The following is a 19,599-nucleotide window of genomic DNA, read 5'->3' on the forward strand; positions in this document are numbered from 1 at the left end:
TTTTTAATGGTAAAAAACACAACATTCCACATTTTTGCAGATAGGAGCTTGAAACCTGTAAAGTAGAGTTCTCTGATGCGCTTTATCCGATGGTGTGATTTACATTGACATTCTATGGCCTCTAGGCGGCTTCTGTTTTTCCCTTTTTTTAAAAATAAGTCAAATTTTCTCAGGTTCGTAACTTTTGATGGGAAAGACTAAATGTAATGAAACTTATATATTTGAAATCAGCATAAAAATTTCATTCTTTTTATGTATATATTGATTTGTTTTTTAGAGTTTCGGTTACTATTGAGTCTGTTCGCTCCTAACTACAGTTCGTTACCACGAACTGTTTGATAGCGTTGAAAATATATAGAGAATGCACCCCACTCTGTCTGTCTCCTCAGCAAACTGTAGTTTTAAATGATTCATAAGGTGAAGGATCAACAGTCACATCATTTGATTCATAGTCAAAACATTTTTTCTTAAATAAACATTTTGGGGGGGGGGTCACACCCCTTCCCTGGATACAGCCTTCTCTACTATCCGTCTACATGTGCTTACCTAGTACCCTCATTTGATAATGCTCCCAAATTAATGAATCAAAGAGAATAATGCTATCCTAAAATCAAGTCTTGTGCCTAGGGCGGGAACTAGGATTTTTGTTTATGGGGCAGTTTTGTTCGGGAGAAGGGTTAAAAAACTAATAAACGAGGCAAAGATTTACTTTTACTTACTTTTACTAGCTGATGGATCATTAACTATAGATATTACAGCATTGAAAATATATAGAGAATGCACCCCTCTCTGTCTGTCTCCAAGGCGAACCGTGACTTTAAATGATTCTTTAGGTTAAAGATCAACAGTCACATCATTTGATTCATAGTCAAAACATTTTTTCCTAGTCCTTGATCTTGTGGTTTTAAAGACTATATTGTTGAGCCCAACTTCTTCTATCAATTCCTTCAATGCACCAGTGCAGATTGAAAACCACTCTTACACTAACCATCTTACCACTTTATGAATACCTTTAAGTTTGCCAACTTTAAATCTGTAGTGATAGGCGTATTCTCCCATCTACCCTCTCGTTTGGAGACTTTCTACGAGTGTAATATTGAACAGCTACAGAGAATGTAAGACAAATAAAAATGATCAAAAAAAGAATTTTCGGAACTTTCTCCCAATATTAAAAAGAAAAAAAGCATGCAGAAGATGTGCTTTCGAATATTTTAGTGTTCAATTTTACAATTTGTACCCCCTACCCAAAGGACTCTTATGGCTACACTATCATTGGATTCAAGTTTATTGATATTTTAAACTAAAGTCAACAAAATATGTACATAAGAAGTTAGATAAGACATACAGAAGGGCTGAACAAAAACCAGATTTCAAAATATTTTTTAAGAAACTAGCTGGTTTCCCTCTAATCACTTTAAGCAAATATAAAACTTATATTGATCTTTCGTCACAACAGGAATTATTGCTAAGGTTTTAATCTTTTCACAACAAGTAAACATATTTCTTTTTAATAAGCCAAAATATTCATATTAAACCTAAAAATAACTTATAAAATATTTCTTATATGATAGGGATTGCTACTCTTCATATCCTTGCAAATGCCAATAAATCATTAGAGTAAACTACTTTTTCTGTTTTCTGGGTTGACAAAGAGATCCATAATTAGATCTTTTTAAGGCAATTTGAAAATTATTTCCTACTCTAGTCCTATTTTCTTTGTATATGAATGGGGATAAGGACATCTCATGATAGGGGGTCAGAATGGCTTCAGTTCGATAATAAACCAGAAATTGCAAAGATTTGTATTCTAAACAAAATGGAAAGCCTCTTTCTCTGAATCACATTTTTTAGTGATGATTTCGTTTCTTTCCTGCAATTATATAAAAAAAAACAAGTTCTATTAACTGAAAGTAAGGAGCGAAATTAAAACTTGAAACGAACAGAAATTACTCCGTATTTGAAAGGGGCTGTTCCCTCCTCAACGAATATTAATGATGTAATGTTTTTTTATTATGATTTTGTTCATGAGGGTAGAAAACACCATCAGCATGGTGGATTTGGATTTATCATAAGAAAAGAGTTAAAATCGAAAATAAGACGAGGCCTAATGATTTGGAATGTAGAAATGATTTTTGAAACGTGTATTCTGGAATGTGAAGTTAATAAGAAATCAACAATTATGATATTTTTACATCTTTATCATATCTTTATATGGGCTAAGACCCCATGAAATATGTTCAGATCCACAGTTTGTGGTGAACGATGCATGAAGATTTGATATTCAACAAGGAGAGCTTGGTGAGTGGTGGATATTGGCTGGTATGACAAATCTTACAATCAATCCAGTTCTTTTTAAACGAATTGTACCTGATGATCAGTCCTTTGACGATGGCGAGTATGCAGGAATTTTTCACTTCAGGCTTTAACAGTATGGCCAACGGGTGGATGATGTCATACATGACAAATTACCAAGGTATAACGGTAATTTAGTCTACCTTCAATCCCAAGAGAAAAATGAATTTTGGAGTGCATTGTTAGAGAAGGCTGATGCAAAATTATATGGTAGCTATGAAGCCCCTAAAAGTGGCACCACCTCTGAAGCCATGGAGGACTTTACTGGGGGACTGGCAGAACTGTATGAACCAAACAATAAAAAAATTTTCATAGTCAAAAGTGATTGGAGGGTAAGTATCCCCCCAGTTCCCACTCTTTTCTGCATTTGTATTGTTCTTAAAGCGTTTGTTGATTGTTTAATGAGTCAAGAACTAAAATTCTTAAGACCTTACTTGGCAGTTGTTGCACAAGTTACAAAATTAGAATAAGTTGTTTCCTTCCAAATTTTCATCTGTGTTTGTGTCGTTGCTAAAGTCGCGTTTCAAGTTGGTGCAGGCTGTACGTTGTGATGTCTTTGGGAGCGTGTGGTGGGAGTACCTTCTCGGCTGGATATTGTGTCCGCTCAGGTCTCTATGATTCGGTTAGAGGGATGAAGATGATTGCAGGACAGTAGCTGTAGCTTGTTTGAGCAGTCTTACTTCGGGCGATAGCTGTTGGTTCAGTCAGATTTGTGATTTGGGCAATTTTTGGGCGGTTGATAAAACATGATAGGTGTTTCTTAATTTTGACCATGCTGTATTGTCGGCCAATGCCAAAGTATGCCAATTTCTATAATAAAAATTTCCAGGCAGAATCATATGGTTATTAAACAGAATAGCAAAAATAGTACATAATTATAAAAGCATTGTTATAGAATATTTGTAATTAACATTAATTATTGTGACATTTAATTGCACTTGTTCCAAGGATGATTAAGTATATGATAATTGTGGCAACGTATTAATATTTTGTTACGTTGATAAGTAACACTGCTTAAAAGCAACGGGTAAGCACATGATTAATTTGGTTTTATTTTCAAATATTTCTAATTCTTTATACTCCCAACGCATGACTTTGTAGAAAAGAAACGTCATTTTATAGCGTCATAGCCTTTCCACTGTCATGTATTAGGAATATTTTGTCTTAGGAACACAATATCGAAAATTACAAGAGACAACCTCTATTCTTTTGTTTATATTACAAAATGGACAAGTGATTTGTACTTGTCAGAGGTCTGGATTTTACATTAAAAATTTTCTGCCAATTATATTTGTTTTGTTTAAAAAAGAAACACATTATTAACTGAGTATTCCAGAAATACTTAGGAAATGCTCATGAACAGAAATTTAGGCTATCTGCTGAAGATTTAGCCTACAATTCTGTTTGGGAAGATGGAAAATAGTCCAGAGTTTTATAAGTATGTCAGTTTAGTGGTCTTAACAGTTCAAAATGCTGCCGTTGGCCTCAGTATGAGGTATGCAAGGATTAGACCTGGTGAATTGTTTCTTTCTTCTACTGTCGTTGTGATGTCTGAATTAGTGAAACTGTTTACATGTCTGCTAATAGTATTTAAAGAAGAAGATTCTAGTTTAGGAAAAGTGAAAATTGCAATTCATGAGCAAATTATTAGGCAGCCAAAGGACACGTTGAAAGTGTGTATTCCCTCATTGATATACGTTGTTCAGAATAACCTGCTTTATTTAGCTGCTTCTAACTTAGATGCTGCCACATATCAGGTTATATATCAGTTGAAAATCTTGTCAGCAGCTTTGTTCACTGTGACAATTTTACGAAGAAAATTAATTAGTACGCAATGGCTTTCGTTCGTTGTTCTTGTTACGGGTGTGGCATTAGTTCAGCTTGCTGATCAACCTACCAAGCCAGGTGAAGCTAATACGAATCAAAGTAAATCCATTGGATTCTCTGCTGCTCTTGCAGCCTGCTTTATATCAGGATTTGCTGGAATTTATTTTGAGAAAATATTGAAGGGATCCAATGTTTCAGTTTGGATGCGAAATATACAGCTGAGCTTCCTATCTTTACCATTTGGACTCGTCACATGTGTAATCAATGACTATACCCAGTTGAAAGAAAATGGGTTCTATTATGGGTATGATGGATTCGTTTGGTATTTAGTAGTACTTCAAGCTACTGGTGGTCTAATTGTTGCTGCTGTAGTAAAATATGCTGATAACATTTTAAAGGGATTTGCAACTTCGCTGGCAATCATTTTATCGTGTATAGCGTCTGTATATATTTTTGACTTCCACCTGACTCTTCAGTTTGCCTTTGGCACGTCGCTAGTCATTGGCTCTGTTTTCCTGTACAGCTATGTTCCTAGAACTCACAACAGAGTGAAGGTGTGATAGCCTAAATTAAACGATTGACTAGTACGAAGTATGACTGTCTGGTTCTGTTATTTTTCGTCATTTTAAATTGTTTACAAATTAGACATTTAAAAAAAACGGCTTAGGGTAGGCAAAGGTTGTGTTGCATTTTAAAAGAATGAACGATATCACGTAAATTAGACTGCAAATTCTTGGCTCGAAAATGTATTTATAAGTTTTCTTTTTTAAGTTGGTCATAACTTGTATCTCTGTTAATTTCGATTCTGTGTAGCCTCAATTAAGTTGATTAACTTAAAAAAAATGTTTTGACGTGTTTTAACCTGGAACCGACTGAAAACTTCCAAGGTTTATCATATCTGGTACTTTGATATTACGTGAAATATTGTTATATAACTTAGTAATACCTTCACAGAAAAGAGACTTGTAATTTCTCTTGAACGTACTATTTAAAACTTTGTACTCTGGAAGACCAAAAAACATGTAAGAATTTCAAAATCTTGTCAAAGTTAGAAAAAATAGGACGTTTTTCTAAAAAAAATATTGAGACAAGATGCAGGTTCTCGTCTCAGGTTTCTTAGCCAAAGTTTATTACTTATTCTGTCGTTTATATGCTGCCAAGATAGCCTTCGCCTAATACCACGAACAGTAAAACTAAACCAAAATATAAATTTAAATGCCAGTACTTTTGCAGGATAATAAATGTTACCACAGAAACTGAAAAGAACGACGAGACTTCCCGCCTTCCAAATATTACAAACGATAATAATATAGAGACGACCACTAACGAAGTAGCAGAAACCTCAAAATATACATCTAAAAAATATGAAACTACTACCTTCTGGGAATCCAATACCCAGAACGAAGAAACTCAGATCCGAAACCGAATATATCACAGGAACAGAAATTGGAAAAAACATTCCCCACAACTATAACTACGACTATTGACATGCAACCAATGGAATTAGACCCCTCAATAACAGATATTACTATGGAAAATATCCCTAACATATTAATATCAGATAACAACGACAAAATCTTGATAACGGTGAGACAACCATACAGGTCCACTAGTTGGGTATGGACTTTTACAAAAAAAGGAAAAATACAAGTTAGATGGCAAATTCCTTTTGTTACGTCGACTATGGTAGAATACAATGTATGGATGAAGACAAAAATGCCAAGATGTGAATCACTGGAGAGAATGTCGGACTATAGACGGTAAAAAAAAACTTGTGCACGACCGGCAATGGCTGATGAGCCAACAACAAATGAGTTGGAACTCCTCCCAGAATTAACTATAGAAAATGCTTATAAAATGCCCACTCACCAAGCCTTCCTGATATTGTACAGACAAAGGTTGGAAGCATTATTTGAACTTTTTAAGGCAGAAATACAGAAACTTAAACAAAGTACGACACGAATATTTGAAGTATTTTTCCGTAAAAAAAATATAAAAGATCAACTATCCTAATCCCGATAATTGGGGAACTTGCCTCTCGTTTATTCGGTTTGTCCACTGAACAAGATTTAAATATATTAAGAGATAATGTTAAGAGATTAAATACTGCCATGAATACGACGCTACACGTACACAAAATACAAGTGAGTATAGCCAACTATCAAAAAGATAAAATTGAAACCATATCAAAAAAATCTCAAGAACAGTCAACACAATGAATTGTTGAAAAAATGAGGTCGACAGAGTAATTTCTGATTCTAGTTTAGCAACAGTTTCACATGACATTATTATAATGTCATTATTGAATTTAGCCACAGATATCAGTAAACTTGAGTTCGCGTTATTTGAATTAACAGGAGGATCCTACGACTTAGTAGACCCCTCAGACCTAAAAACCATCCTAAACGAAATAAAAACACACTTAACATTTGGCCTCCATTTACCAGTAGAACCAGAAATTGCTAACCTATTCTTATATCATACTAAACTAGAAGTACATATAACCGAAATTAATGAACAACTTTTTGCAGTAGTTACAATCCCACTAATTAATCAACATTCCATATATGATCTATACAAAATATCTACTTTTCACATTAATATTAAAGAAACCAATTCCTTCATGAGCATTATGCCTGAAGCAGAATATATGTTGATTGATCAAGATAGAAGAAACATGCCCTTGCTAATGCCCAGGATTTGAAAGAATGCGTCTCATTTAAAAATTTAGTCAACTAACGCTACCTATATATAATGTAAAAATATATAGTTAATATATAGTTACATATATATAGTTACGTGTTACACGATGAATTAAATAAGGTTATACAGACTCCTGGGGACATAGAGTCAGAAACGGTCAACCAGCCCCAAAGACAAACATTACGAGAAGCAATGGATCTCATTAATTATCCGATTAAGACTAGACAAAGTACAGTTAATGCTATTCCGGCCAAGGGTGAACAACAGTATCACAACATAACAGTATCAAAAGCAAAACCAAAGGACTGGGTTTCTTAGAACGAAACCATAATGCAATCATTCCCCCCCCCCCCGAGGACATGGCTTTCAAACAATGGAGGCACCCCAAGAAAACATTTGAATCCTCCCAAAGCTCCCAAGAATCCTTCAATTCTCCTGAGCCAAGAGATCAACAAGACGAATCAATTAGTAAACTCTCTACTTCGCGAGGAGAAAAAAATTTACGAAGGTCAAGCAGGGTCAACACCTAAATCTCAAACTTCTTCTTCAAAAGAACCAGAAACCAATTCTACTAGTACTAGTTCCTCAGATACTGACAATGAATCAGATGTAGATAAGCCCAAGGACTCAGAAGGAACGAGACCACATAGTGCTAATGCCCAAGATAAAAGGGCACAACTAAAAGGTCAAAAATTCCTTAAGAAACAATATAAAAAATTTGACTTAATATCACTAGCGAAGCCAAAGAAAAAAAACTCTACTGAAGAAAAAGTAACAACACGATCTGGCCGAGTTGTCAAAAAGCCAGATAAATTAGATTTTTAATAAGCAATCTATCAGCCTGGGGTAAAATAAAAATCGTTTTTTATTGAAACAATAAAGATAATTCAAAATAAAAAAAAAAATTCTTCGCCAAGAAACCATCCCGTAATAAAATACCCCTAAAGAAAATACTTTTCAGGAAGTCTGCCAAAACAAAAATTGAAAAATTGGCCTGCCTTATCAAAAAGTGCTCAATATTGTAAGTAGGTCCCGAATTATTATTATTTTTTTTTTACTGTACAAAGTTACAAATTTATTTAACTTGATATAAAAGAAATAACATCCCCAATAGAAATTAAAAATCAAAAACAAGTCAAGCATCAAAAACATTACAGCCTACTCCGAGGTCAACCATTGAAGCATATATAGAACAGCAGAGACACCTGACCAAGGGTTTTTACAAATGCAGAGAGCAGGAAGGAGACCTTGGAAGGTCTATAAGGGCTGCGATACTTTGGGGACATTACAAACAAAATAATTTTGAAGGTAAATGAATATTGTGTTTTCCACGGAAAAGGACTGAAGCAACACTCCATTCCGCCAAGAGCTCAGTAAACTATGAAGTCGAATCAAACATTGCAGTAACTTCCTTGGTAAGCTGAGGATTAGGCGAAGAAAAAAAATCAAAATTTTTGACCGATAGCAATAACAGAAATCAAGCTTTGTACCAGTTTTACCCCAAATTTTAGAAAAACCCGCTTTTGAATTTTTTCATTCTGAAGTGGGAGGTCATATAGGAATAGATAAGACTTTTCATAGATTAAAACAATACTTTTCCGTCACTTCAGCCTTAACAAAGTTAAAGAATTATGTTAATAATTGTGAAACATTTAATTTAAGAAAAAATCCTCAAGTCTACCCTAGTCCAACGATAGGAAGAACGCCTACGGCCCGGTTTCGATTTGATATAGTTTCTTTTGATTTATATGGTACTAGCGGAGGATTACCCATGTCTAACAAAGGACACACCTGCGTACTTTCAGTAATTGATCATTTTTCCGGTTTCACATTTGCTAAACTATTAAAAAATCAAAGCGCTTACACGACGTCAACTGCTCTTGCTAAAATATTTCTTAATTTCGTTATTCCTAATACAGTATTAAGCGACAATGGTCCTAATTTCGTATGAAAAGTAATCAAGGATTTAATGTCTTTTCTACAAATAAATAAATTGGTAACGACCCCCTATCACCCCCAGGCCAATGGAAAAAATCGTCATTGCGCTGCATTTCTTATCCATTTCTTTGTTAATGGCTGGATTTATTTATTTTATATCAAAGTGATAGCCGTCGGCTCCATCTCAAAAAATTATAGGATATTGTAGGGCATCGTAATATCGATGAGTTTCAGCAATTCTTTTCAACCGATTGTTTCGCCTATAAAGAATAATATCTCGCGGTAAGAACTGATCACCGACCATAAAGATTGCCACTTCGTTGATAGTTGGAGCATTGTATCTTTGCACATGTTCAGCAGTAGACGTTTTGTCAGCGGAAATAACAATTTTATGTGTATCAGTAGGCATCAATTCGATTGCTGTTTTGAACAGATACACTAAATTATTATTATGGATGCAAGATGTTGCAACTGGAAAACGATATTCCTTTCAACCCCGGGAGAAATTCCACAACGTGCATTCAATTTAGGATTGCTATCACTAATGAAGTATAGTTGCAAAAATTTGTGATGCTCTCCTGAGAATGGTAGAAGAGAGCCTCCTCTATGATAAATTTGCCCTTTTAGTTTGAAAGTAGGCATACAAGGACCTTGATCTTCAATTTGGGCACCAAACGACGTCATTTGGAAACATGAATTATATTTCCTGATGTTTGAAAAAATGAGCTTGGAAGGGGGCCTAGTCGCCCTCGAAATTTTGCTCACTTTAAAAGGTCACTACACCTTTTAATCATCGTTAGAATGGGCTCTCTCATGATATTCTAGGACCACTGGGTCGATGCGATCACCTCTGGGGAAAAAAAATACACGTACATCCATAATCTTTTTTAATGGTAAAAAACACAACATTCCACATTTTTGCAGATAGGAGCTTGAAACCTGTAAAGTAGGGTTCTCTGATGCGCTTTATCCGATGGTGTGATTTACATTGACATTCTATGGCCTCTAGGCGGCTTCTGTTTTTCCCTTTTTTTAAAAATAAGTCAAATTTTCTCAGGTTCGTAACTTTTGATGGGAAAGACTAAATGTAATGAAACTTATATATTTGAAATCAGCATAAAAATTTCATTCTTTTTATGTATATATTGATTTGTTTTTTAGAGTTTCGGTTACTATTGAGTCTGTTCGCTCCTAACTACAGTTCGTTACCACGAACTGTTTTATAGCGTTGAAAATATATAGAGAATGCACCCCACTCTGTCTGTCTCCTCAGCAAACTGTAGTTTTAAATGATTCATAAGGTGAAGGATCAACAGTCACATCATTTGATTCATAGTCAAAACATTTTTTCTTAAATAAACATTTTGGGGGGGGGTCACACCCCTTCCCTGGATACAGCCTTCTCTACTATCCGTCTACATGTGCTTACCTAGTACCCTCATTTGATAATGCTCCCAAATTAATGAATCAAAGAGAATAATGCTATCCTAAAATCAAGTCTTGTGCCTAGGGCGGGAACTAGGATTTTTGTTTATGGGGCAGTTTTGTTCGGGAGAAGGGTTAAAAAACTAACAAACGAGGCAAAGATTTACTTTTACTTACTTTTACTAGCTGATGGATCATTAACTATAGATATTACAGCATTGAAAATATATAGAGAATGCACCCCTCTCTGTCTGTCTCCAAGGCGTATTATATTTTCTGGAATATAAACAGAGGAAAGAAGTCGAAGAGTCTTATACAAGTAATCTCATCAAGTTAGATAGAAAAACTAATTATGAAATAGCTTTAACTCAATGTAAACCACGGTATGCATGGTATAATATTAGTAAAATTTAAAAACAATACGTTGGCATACAAGGAAAAAAAAGGATGTATGGTTAACGTAATTATACCGAATGGATTGTATTTTGAAGTGGTTTTATATTATTACTTAATTCGTTTTCAGATTACTAATCATTATATTATCCAATCTAGCAACAATGAAATTCGTAATTACTTTGAAAGAGAATTATCATTTTGGATATTAGCGATTTGTTTTATTTTAGGATTTGAAAAGAAGCTGAACTAGGTTTTAAATATAATGAAGGGCTTAAGGTTCCTAATATTACAAGAAATGTTGATAAAGTACATATTCACTGCTCACTAGTGGATAGTTTAATTGTGAAAGGGAATACAACCTCTGATGTGTTTTTGAGTTTTGCTTCAAAAACAGAACCTGAAACGCTACTCCGAGAGATTCCTGTAGAAATGCAATATCTTTTAATCAAACAAAACGAATATATCAACTCGCTAAAACTGACAATGAATGATTAATTAGGTAGATTCGTGATGGGAAAAGACTATAAGTTACAAAAAAATGGGAAGACTTTATAAGGATAACAAATATGCATGAAAATGATACCACGCTAAAGAAAGAAACGTGTCCGGTCAACAAACAAGTGCTACCGGAACTAGATTTAAATCAATAAAAAAATTCTAAAAAGAGTTTCGTCAACAATTTTAACACTCCAAATGAAAGATATCCCCGAACCATAACTCAATTTTCAAAAAAGTTTAACCTGACCCAAATCACTGAAACAACATTAAAGTAAAATTTCTGCGAGTTATTGTGAATTTTTAAGAAAATAATTTCTACTTCTGAAGGAGATATCAGTATCCAAACTACAGGGTTACCTGACACAACACAGCATTACCGTATTCCATACAGGCACAAGAAATACCCTATATCTAAAATTCAAGAGTTGGAAAAGAATAATATCATAATTCCAGGTATAGGACTTATTATACCCAGTAATTACACCCTCTTGAAGTTCCCATAATATAATATTGTGGTTATTTAATGATTTTATGGTCAAAAATATTCGTTTCAAAGTTCTTGTGGATTCAGGTACAACCGTAAATAAAATAAATTCAACGGTGTTCAATAAATTGCAGACATTCGCCGAAAGACGTCATACATCTTCCAGTTTGAAAATATAAATTTTCAATTACCTTCATAATATGCAAGAATTTCCACTACGAAGCAATAATGAGGGCTAATTATTAAGAAAATTGGGTACTGTTTGTTATCGCCAATGCTTGATTCATCTATCCAACAGATCTTTCTCCTCTATATTCGAAGTAAGAGGATACAAAAGTGAATAGTAAACCGAACTTTGCACCTTATTTCTCCTCTGGTAGGAATGTATATGTAAAGGACAAGTTGAGAGAATCAGTCAAAGAAAAACTAGGGGAAATGCAGCAATTTAGACAAAAGAAATTCAGGAAATATTTGAATTAAGGAAGGACGTGATATATCTCGACCCAACTCATTCGCAACAGACTATTTATGGAAGATTTGAATTCTTTATTGAATAAATTCAACTGTGTTCAATAAACTACATACATTTGTCAAAAGACGTAAGTCATGCATCTCCCAGTTTGAACATAAAAATTGTCCAAGGTTTTCGCCTTATTTCTCCTCTCGTAGAAAAGTATATGTAAAGGACAAGTTGAGAGAATCAGTAAAAGAAAAACTAGAGGAAATGCACCAATTTAGACAAAAGAAATTCAAGAAACATTTGAATTAAGGATGGATGTGATATATCTTGACGCGACAGATTTGCAATAGACACTATTTGTGGAAGATTTGAATCCAATATTCAATACATATTTACTGCTCATTAGTAGATAATTCAATTGTGGATGGGAATACAAACTCTGATGTGATCTGGAGTTTTCCTTCAAAAACAGAACCTGGAGCGCTACTCAGAGAGATTCCTATAGAAATGCAATATCTTAAAATCAAACGAAACGAATATATCAGCCCACTAAAACTGACTATGACTGATTGATTAGGTAGATTAATTGATCAGAATGGAGAGAATTTTGAATATGTTTTGGACTTGAAAAAGTTTAAAATTTTAGAAACTTTATATAAATAACAATCATAATTATAAACCTCTAATAAATAAAATCCAAGAGTTGGAAAAGAATAATATTATGCGTCCAGGCATAAGCCTCCATTTGGCACAGGTGATCCTTGTACCAATGCAAAATAATGATCTCGTTCTATTTGTAGATTAAAGGGCTCTAAAAAAAAAACAAATTGTTAGCGATAATTATGCAAAGAAAATTATTTGCACGTAAACAACCCAAGCCACCAAAAGCATAAGAACTGACCTTTTGCGGCATGACTTTTTATACCCAGTAATTGTACCCTCTTGAAGTTCCCATAATACAATATTGTCGTTATTTAATGATTTTAGGGTCCAAAATATTTGTTTCAAAGCGCTTGTGGATTCAGGTATGACCATAAATATAATAAATTCAACGATGTTCAATAAATAGCAGGCATTTGTCACACGACGTGTCATGAGTCTCACAGTTCAAACATAAAAATTTGCACATTAACTTCATAATATGCAAAAATTTCCACTATTAAGCAATGATTAGTTTTTTTTTTTAAATTGGGTACTGTTTGATAAGGCCAACGCTCGATTCATCTATCCGACCGAGCTCTCTCCTCTACGGGCAAAGAAAGAGGATACTACAGTGAATAGCAAACCGAAGTTTTCACCTTATTTCTCCTCTTGTAGGAAAATAAATCCTAAGGACAAGTTGGGTGAATCAGTAAAAGAAAAACTAGGGGAAATGCAGCAATATAGACATAAGAAATTCAAGAAACATTTGAAATATGGAAGCATGCGATAAATTTCAACGTGAATCATTCGTAACAGAGAGTATTTGTGGAGGACTTGAATTCAAATAAGAATAATATTGAGAAGAAATATCACAAATTAGCGGTGCGAAAAACAAAATCCCCCAAGACAATTCAAAGAATGCGAATTTCAGTTTGCAATCCGATTCGCTAAACTTCATGGGTTTTGTCAAAGTAGGCAACTCATTCGTCAGAGTAACTGGAAGGCAGAGAGAGCTCTATTTACCCACACTGTTATCAATCAATCAATCAATCAATTTATTAATACTAAAGAAAACTATTACAAAAGTAAATCAATCAATAGGCCCAAGAAGCTATGCTTGTAATGGGCCAATTATAATAGTTAAAAAGCCCAATTTATCAATAAGCAATTTTCTGGAAAATATTCAGAAGAAATGATGAAGTTTCTTAGAGCTTTATTTCAGTTGTCAAACTCCCTAGTTTTTATGTAATTATTATTAATGTTATCATTATATAGATAAGATCTTGAAGAGATCTCTATTTGTGATGGTACAACATTTTAAATATATTATTTTAAAAAATTCCCACTGAAGAGCCAGGCCTTCCGGTAGGTGTTTATTCTTTGCTACTGGTCAAAATCAACCAGTTGCACTAGACTATCATTGGCATGTCTTCAGCTCAGAGTGAATACCAGTTTGAATATCCAAAACTCCGCCTGCATGTTTCGACTGCTGATACCAATGCAACCATGGTTGTTTGGAATATACCCACTACCTTTCTGATCCTCTGAAAAGGATGAGTTATTAATTATCTCAATGGTCATGAATTAATATACAGTATTAAATCTGTAAAAGACCAATGGTATATTAACATTGAAAAATCAGCTAGTGAAAATTTTTCTACTCTTCTGCATGAAAAATTGACTAGTACTGCTACTAAATTGCTTTTCTAAGGCTTTTTTGGAAACAATACGAGGTGCACCAACCGGAGTAGACAACGATATACTTTACATTCAAAATGGCATTTAAAAAATGCGAAGAGATTTGGACCATCTCTTTCCGTAAAACTCGATTTCGAAGACTTTTCTTGCACCAATTTATTTAAAGGAAGGGGTGAAGCTTGGAGACGAATTTTGTCGGTAATATCAATACACAAAACGGGAAAAATACAGTTTCAAATTTCGGTCCTCCATCCACTCAACAAGCTTGTCCGGTTGATACTCCCTAATGTGCCGATTTTCATAGGAGCAAACATTTCTACGACAAATAGACCATGCAGGGCTACGCCTAGATGTGCTAACTGCGATAAAAACCACCCTTCTTGCAACTTAGTTTGTCTTGCTAGGCAAGAAAGACTAAAAAAGAACCCGCATCCACATCAATGGCTTTTCAGTTTGCTGCGATATCCTAAAATATTAATGGAATTAAGGACGAAGACATTTTTATTGTTGAATTATGCAGTCAGTAGGATCTCGTTTGTTTGCAAGAGTATTTGTTTTTTACTTTACCTAGCCTTTATATGCTACGTTTACCAAACAGCAGTTGTCACATGGAATTTTTTTTTACGCTGCCAGGGTAACTAGAGGCCGTCCATCAAGGAGGCTGGCATACATCTTTAGGAGTAATTTACATATCCATGCCTCTATTCCGGACTTACTTATCCCATTAACCCTCAGGGTAACGATCCAAGCCACCTAAACCAGTTGGAACGATCTTTCGTGGAGACTTTTTATAGTTCACACCCAGTGAATGTATTCTCTTATAGTGATGATAGTACAATGTTGCCCTTCTTTGGTGATTTTAGTGTCGCAAATATTCATTTCTTTGTTTTAATTAAACGTGTTTTCTTTTTTTCTTTTCTTGAGTTTCAATTTTTGTTGTTATGGTCATCAACAAGTTTGCCTCGAGAATCCTAATTATTATTAGTATTATGTTCAATTTCTTTATTTGAATAAGTTGAATCGAATTGAAAGCACCTATACATTCTGGTGCGACCAAAATATATATGAATTCAACTTTGCTCAGTATATTACAGGCATCTATTCAACGACCTAAGATATGTCTCTCCCAGTTTGACTAGAATCATGGAATATAACTTAGACGTTAAAAAATCTTTTTATCTAAATTTGAGAAAAGACAACTAAAATTTTTCTATTAGCTTCATAATATGTAAAAAACCAACTATGAAGCAATAATCAGAGGTAATTTTTTATAGGCCAGTATGTTGATGTTGGATATAGCCAACATTAAATTCATCGATCCGACGAATCCTTTTAACTGACGGGCGGAGAAAAAGGATACAACAGAAACTAGCATACCAAGCTCTACACTTCATTTCTCGTTTCATAGCAAAGTAAATGAAAAGGACAAGAGGGGTGAATAAGTAAAAGAAAAAACAGGAGAAATGCAGCAATATAGACAAAAACAAATTCAGGAGATATTTGAGTTATAGAAGGATGGGATAAATCTCCACGCGACTCACTCGCAACAGATGCTATTTGTTGCATATTTATTGCAAATAAAACAGAAGAAAAATATTACAAGGCTGTCATGCGAAGAACAAAAATTCATCCAGGACAATGCAAATAATGGGAATTTCGATTTGCATAAATTTCCTGGCTTTCTAAAAGCAGCTGACCCAATTGTCATTTTTACAGGGAGGCGCAAGCAACTCGTTCGACGAACACTGTTAGGATTAAAATGGTCGAAAAGCAAGAAGGAGGCCAATTTTTCATTAAGTTTAACATTAAGAATGATAGAATAATTTCAAGCATGAGGCTTTATATACCCAGTAATTGTACCCTTTAAGTGCCAATAATAAAATATTGTCATTATTTCCTGATTTTAGGGTCATAAATATTCGTTTCAAAGCGCTTTTGAAATCAGGTACAACCGTAAATATAATAACTTCAACTGTGTTCAATAAATAGCAGACATTTGTCGAAAGACATAAGTCATACATCTCCCGGTTTGAAAATAAAAATTTTCCAATTACCTTCATAATATGCAAGAATTTCTTCTATGAAGCAAAAACCCGGGCTAATTTTTAAAAAAAAATTGGTTTCTCCTCTACAGCCGAAGAAAGAGGACGAATGTAAATGTAAAGGACTAGTTGAGAGAATCAGTAAAAGAAAAACTAGGGGAAACAAAGCAGCTTAGACAAAAGAAATTCAGGAAATATTTAAATTAAGGAAGGCGTGATAAATCCCGACCCAGCTCATTCGCAACAGGCTATTTGTGGAAGACTTGAATTCAATATTGAATAAATTCAACTGTTTCAATAAATTGCAGAAATTTGTCAAAAGACTCCTCTCGTAGAAAAGTATAAGTAAAGGACAAGTCGAGAGAATCAGTAGAAGAAAAACTATGGGAAATGCACCAATTTAGACAAAAGAAATTCAAGAAACATTTGAATTAAGGATGGATGTGATATATCTCGATGCGACTCCTTTGCAATAGAGACTATTTGTGGAAGAATTGAGTTCAATATTGAATTCATATTTACTGCTCATTAGTGGATAGTTCAATTGTGAATGGGAATACAACATTTGATGTGATCTGGAGTTTTAATTCGAAAACAGAACCTGGAGCACTACTCAGAGATAATCCTATAGAAATGCAATATCATCTAATCAAACGAAACGAATATATCAGCTCACTAGAACTGACTATGACTGATTGATAAGGTATAGTAATTTCCACGCCTCTATTCTGGACTTTTTTATCCCATTAACCCTCAGGGTAACGACCGAAGTCACCTAAACTAGTAGGAGCAATCTTTCGTGGAGACTTTTTATAGTTCCCACTCAGTAAATGTATACTCTTATAGTGATGATAGTAAAATGTTGCCCTTATTTAGTGATTTTAGTGTCGCAAATATTCATTTCTTTGTTTTAATTATACGTGTTTTCTTTTTCTTTTTTTTCTTGAGTTTCAATTTTTGTTGTTATGGTCTTCAATAAGTTTGCTTCGAGAATCCTAATTATTATTAGTATTATGTTTAATTTCTTTATTTGAATAAGTTCAATCGAATTGAAAGCACCTATACATTCTGGTGCGACCAAAATATTTTTGAATTCAACTCTGCTCAGTATGTTACAGGCATCTATTCAACGACGTAAGCTATGACTCTCCTAGTTTGACTAGAATCATGGAGCATAACTTAGACGTTAAAAAATCTTTTTATCTTTTAGATAAAAAGATTTTTAACAGATACTGTTATACTTAGTAGGCAAGTCATATTGTATGCTCAGCTAAAGAAGAAGAGGCTGAAAAGCTAAATGTAAAACTGGTTTGTGGTGCTGATCTCCTTGAGTCCTTGGTTATTACAAACTTGTGGCTAGATGAAGATATTGATCATATGGTTGGCCACCATGGAATGGTTGTAATATCGCTTGCTGGCTCCTGTCCTGAGAAATTCATTTATGATTCGGATGTTTTAACTCAGAATAAGAACAATATATTTCTTGTGACGGAATGGATTACTAATGAAATAAACTCAACAAAAATCAGACGAGCTCCGCAGAGAAAAGAAAGTGTCAAATATTTGATTCAAGTTTCAGTCATTGATTATGTGAATGAAAATTGGTTGTATGGTGTCAAAAGTTTCAGAAATGGACAATCTTCTTCCATGCCCATCATTCAACTGGGAATCAGCCAGTCTACAAGCATGGACAAAATTTGAACAGCATGTAAATCTCATATTCAGTGGACCGCTGAGTGGAAAGAATGCCAAACAACAATGTGCATACCTTCTTCTTTGGCTAGGAGAAATAGGACGAGATGTCTTTAGTACTTGGACATTAACATCAGAAGAAAAAGACAAACTTGATGTTTATCTTAAGAAACTTAAAGAGTACATTGCCCCTATGAACAATCCTATATTGCTCGCTATAAACTCCAAAAGCAGGATCAGTTTGAGCATGAATCAATTGAACATAACATTACAGCCCTCAAGGTGCTTGTCAAAGACTGTGAGTCTACAAACAATTTTCAGGAGATGGTGAGAGACATATTAATATGTGGACTGAAACAACATAGAATTCGAGAAAAACTCTTATCTCAAGGTGGAGCCCTTACTCTTGAGACTACAGTGACAATTGCAAGAGCTTTTTAGACAATACAAGAGCAGCTCATGTCCATGTCAGCCATGTCCTTGTCACCTACAACAGTAAAGAAGCCGAATGTAAAACAAGAAATAGACTATGTAAGAAGACAAAAGAAGTATGACCAACCCACAACAAGTAAGAAGTGTTAGTTCTGTGGTGGGGCATATGACCCAAATCACAAATGTCCAGCAAAGGGGAAGTCTTAATCCAAGTGTGGCAAGACAAATCATTTTGCTTGTGTCTGCCGTAGCAAACCAGTAGATACTATTGATATGAAAGATTCAGCTGCAGCCATACGATATTACGGTTCAATATGTTAGAGGAAAGGACTTACCAGTTGCATACACACTGTCAAGACTGCATCCACCCTACTTTGATGAAGAATGCTCCCTGGAGATTGAGTTCCATGTTCACTCTGTTATGAAATGTATCCCAGTCAGTGATAAGAAGATGGGAATCATCTAGGAAGAAAATAAGAGAGACCCAATTATGACAGAACTTACCTCGGTCATACAAAAAGGATGGCCGAACCACAGACACCAGTGTTCTGCTAGCATGCAACCTTAATGGAATGTTAGTGATGAGTTGTCCAGCGTTGATGGCATCATTTTAAAAGGAAATAGGGTTGTCATTCCAAGAGCATTACGAAGGGACATACTGCAGCAATTGCACGTATCACCCCTAGGGATGGAGAAAAGCAAGCGAAGAGCCAGAAGCTCCGTTTACAGGCCAAATATGAATTCAGATATAGAAGATCTGATCCGGAACTGCGAAGCTTGTGGGAAATTTTTCAGAAATAATCAGAAAGAACCACTGATATCGACACCAATCCCACAGTATCCTTGGGAATACCTGGGTATTGACCTTTGCAAGATCAAGGGAAGAGACTATATAGTAACCAGTGACTACTATAGTCGTTTCACAGAGATTGACCGAGTCGAACCGGCAACCTCTTCAGAAGTAATAAAGAAGCTCAATGCCCATTTTGCTAGATATGGTATTGCAGAAA

At 34.6% G+C, this 19,599-nt stretch overlaps 3 protein-coding genes across 3 annotated transcripts in view; all 3 read left to right on the top strand.

The window, feature by feature from the left end:
• Positions 1–2,426, top strand: part of LOC136039065 (NFX1-type zinc finger-containing protein 1-like) — a 17,931-nt gene extending 15,505 nt beyond the window's left edge. Inside the window, exon 5 of the mRNA XM_065722550.1 lies at positions 2,290–2,426. Coding sequence (XP_065578622.1) covers positions 2,290–2,426 — 137 coding nt within the window. The remainder of the gene's footprint in view (positions 1–2,289) is intronic.
• Positions 2,427–3,642: 1,216 nt separating this feature from the next.
• LOC136039038 (UDP-galactose translocator-like) lies at positions 3,643–4,804 on the top strand. The gene has a single exon (XM_065722536.1). The coding sequence runs from the start codon at positions 3,765–3,767 to the stop codon at positions 4,737–4,739; it is 975 nt and encodes a 324-aa protein (XP_065578608.1). The 5' UTR covers positions 3,643–3,764; the 3' UTR covers positions 4,740–4,804.
• A 9,346-nt stretch (positions 4,805–14,150) lies between these two features.
• LOC136039066 (nicotinamide/nicotinic acid mononucleotide adenylyltransferase 1-like) lies at positions 14,151–18,166 on the top strand. Its single transcript, XM_065722552.1, has 2 exons — positions 14,151–14,234; positions 17,714–18,166. The coding sequence occupies exons 1-2, from the start codon at positions 14,151–14,153 to the stop codon at positions 18,164–18,166; spliced, it is 537 nt and encodes a 178-aa protein (XP_065578624.1).
• The last annotated feature ends 1,433 nt before the right edge of the window (positions 18,167–19,599 follow it).

The sequence above is a fragment of the Artemia franciscana genome, chromosome 19 (assembly GCF_032884065.1).
Source record: "Artemia franciscana chromosome 19, ASM3288406v1, whole genome shotgun sequence".
Classification (NCBI taxonomy): Eukaryota; Metazoa; Arthropoda; class Branchiopoda; order Anostraca; family Artemiidae; genus Artemia; species Artemia franciscana.

Coding starts and splice junctions, on each gene's coding strand:
- LOC136039038 (XM_065722536.1), top strand. CDS start 3,765: ATGGAAAATAGTCCAGAGTTTTATAAGTATGTCAGTTTAGTGGTCTTA.
- LOC136039066 (XM_065722552.1), top strand. CDS start 14,151: ATGTCTTCAGCTCAGAGTGAATACCAGTTTGAATATCCAAAACTCCGC. Junction 14,235..17,713: donor CTGATACCAATGCAACCATG/GTTGTTTGGAAT, acceptor TATACTTAGTAG/GCAAGTCATATTGTATGCTC.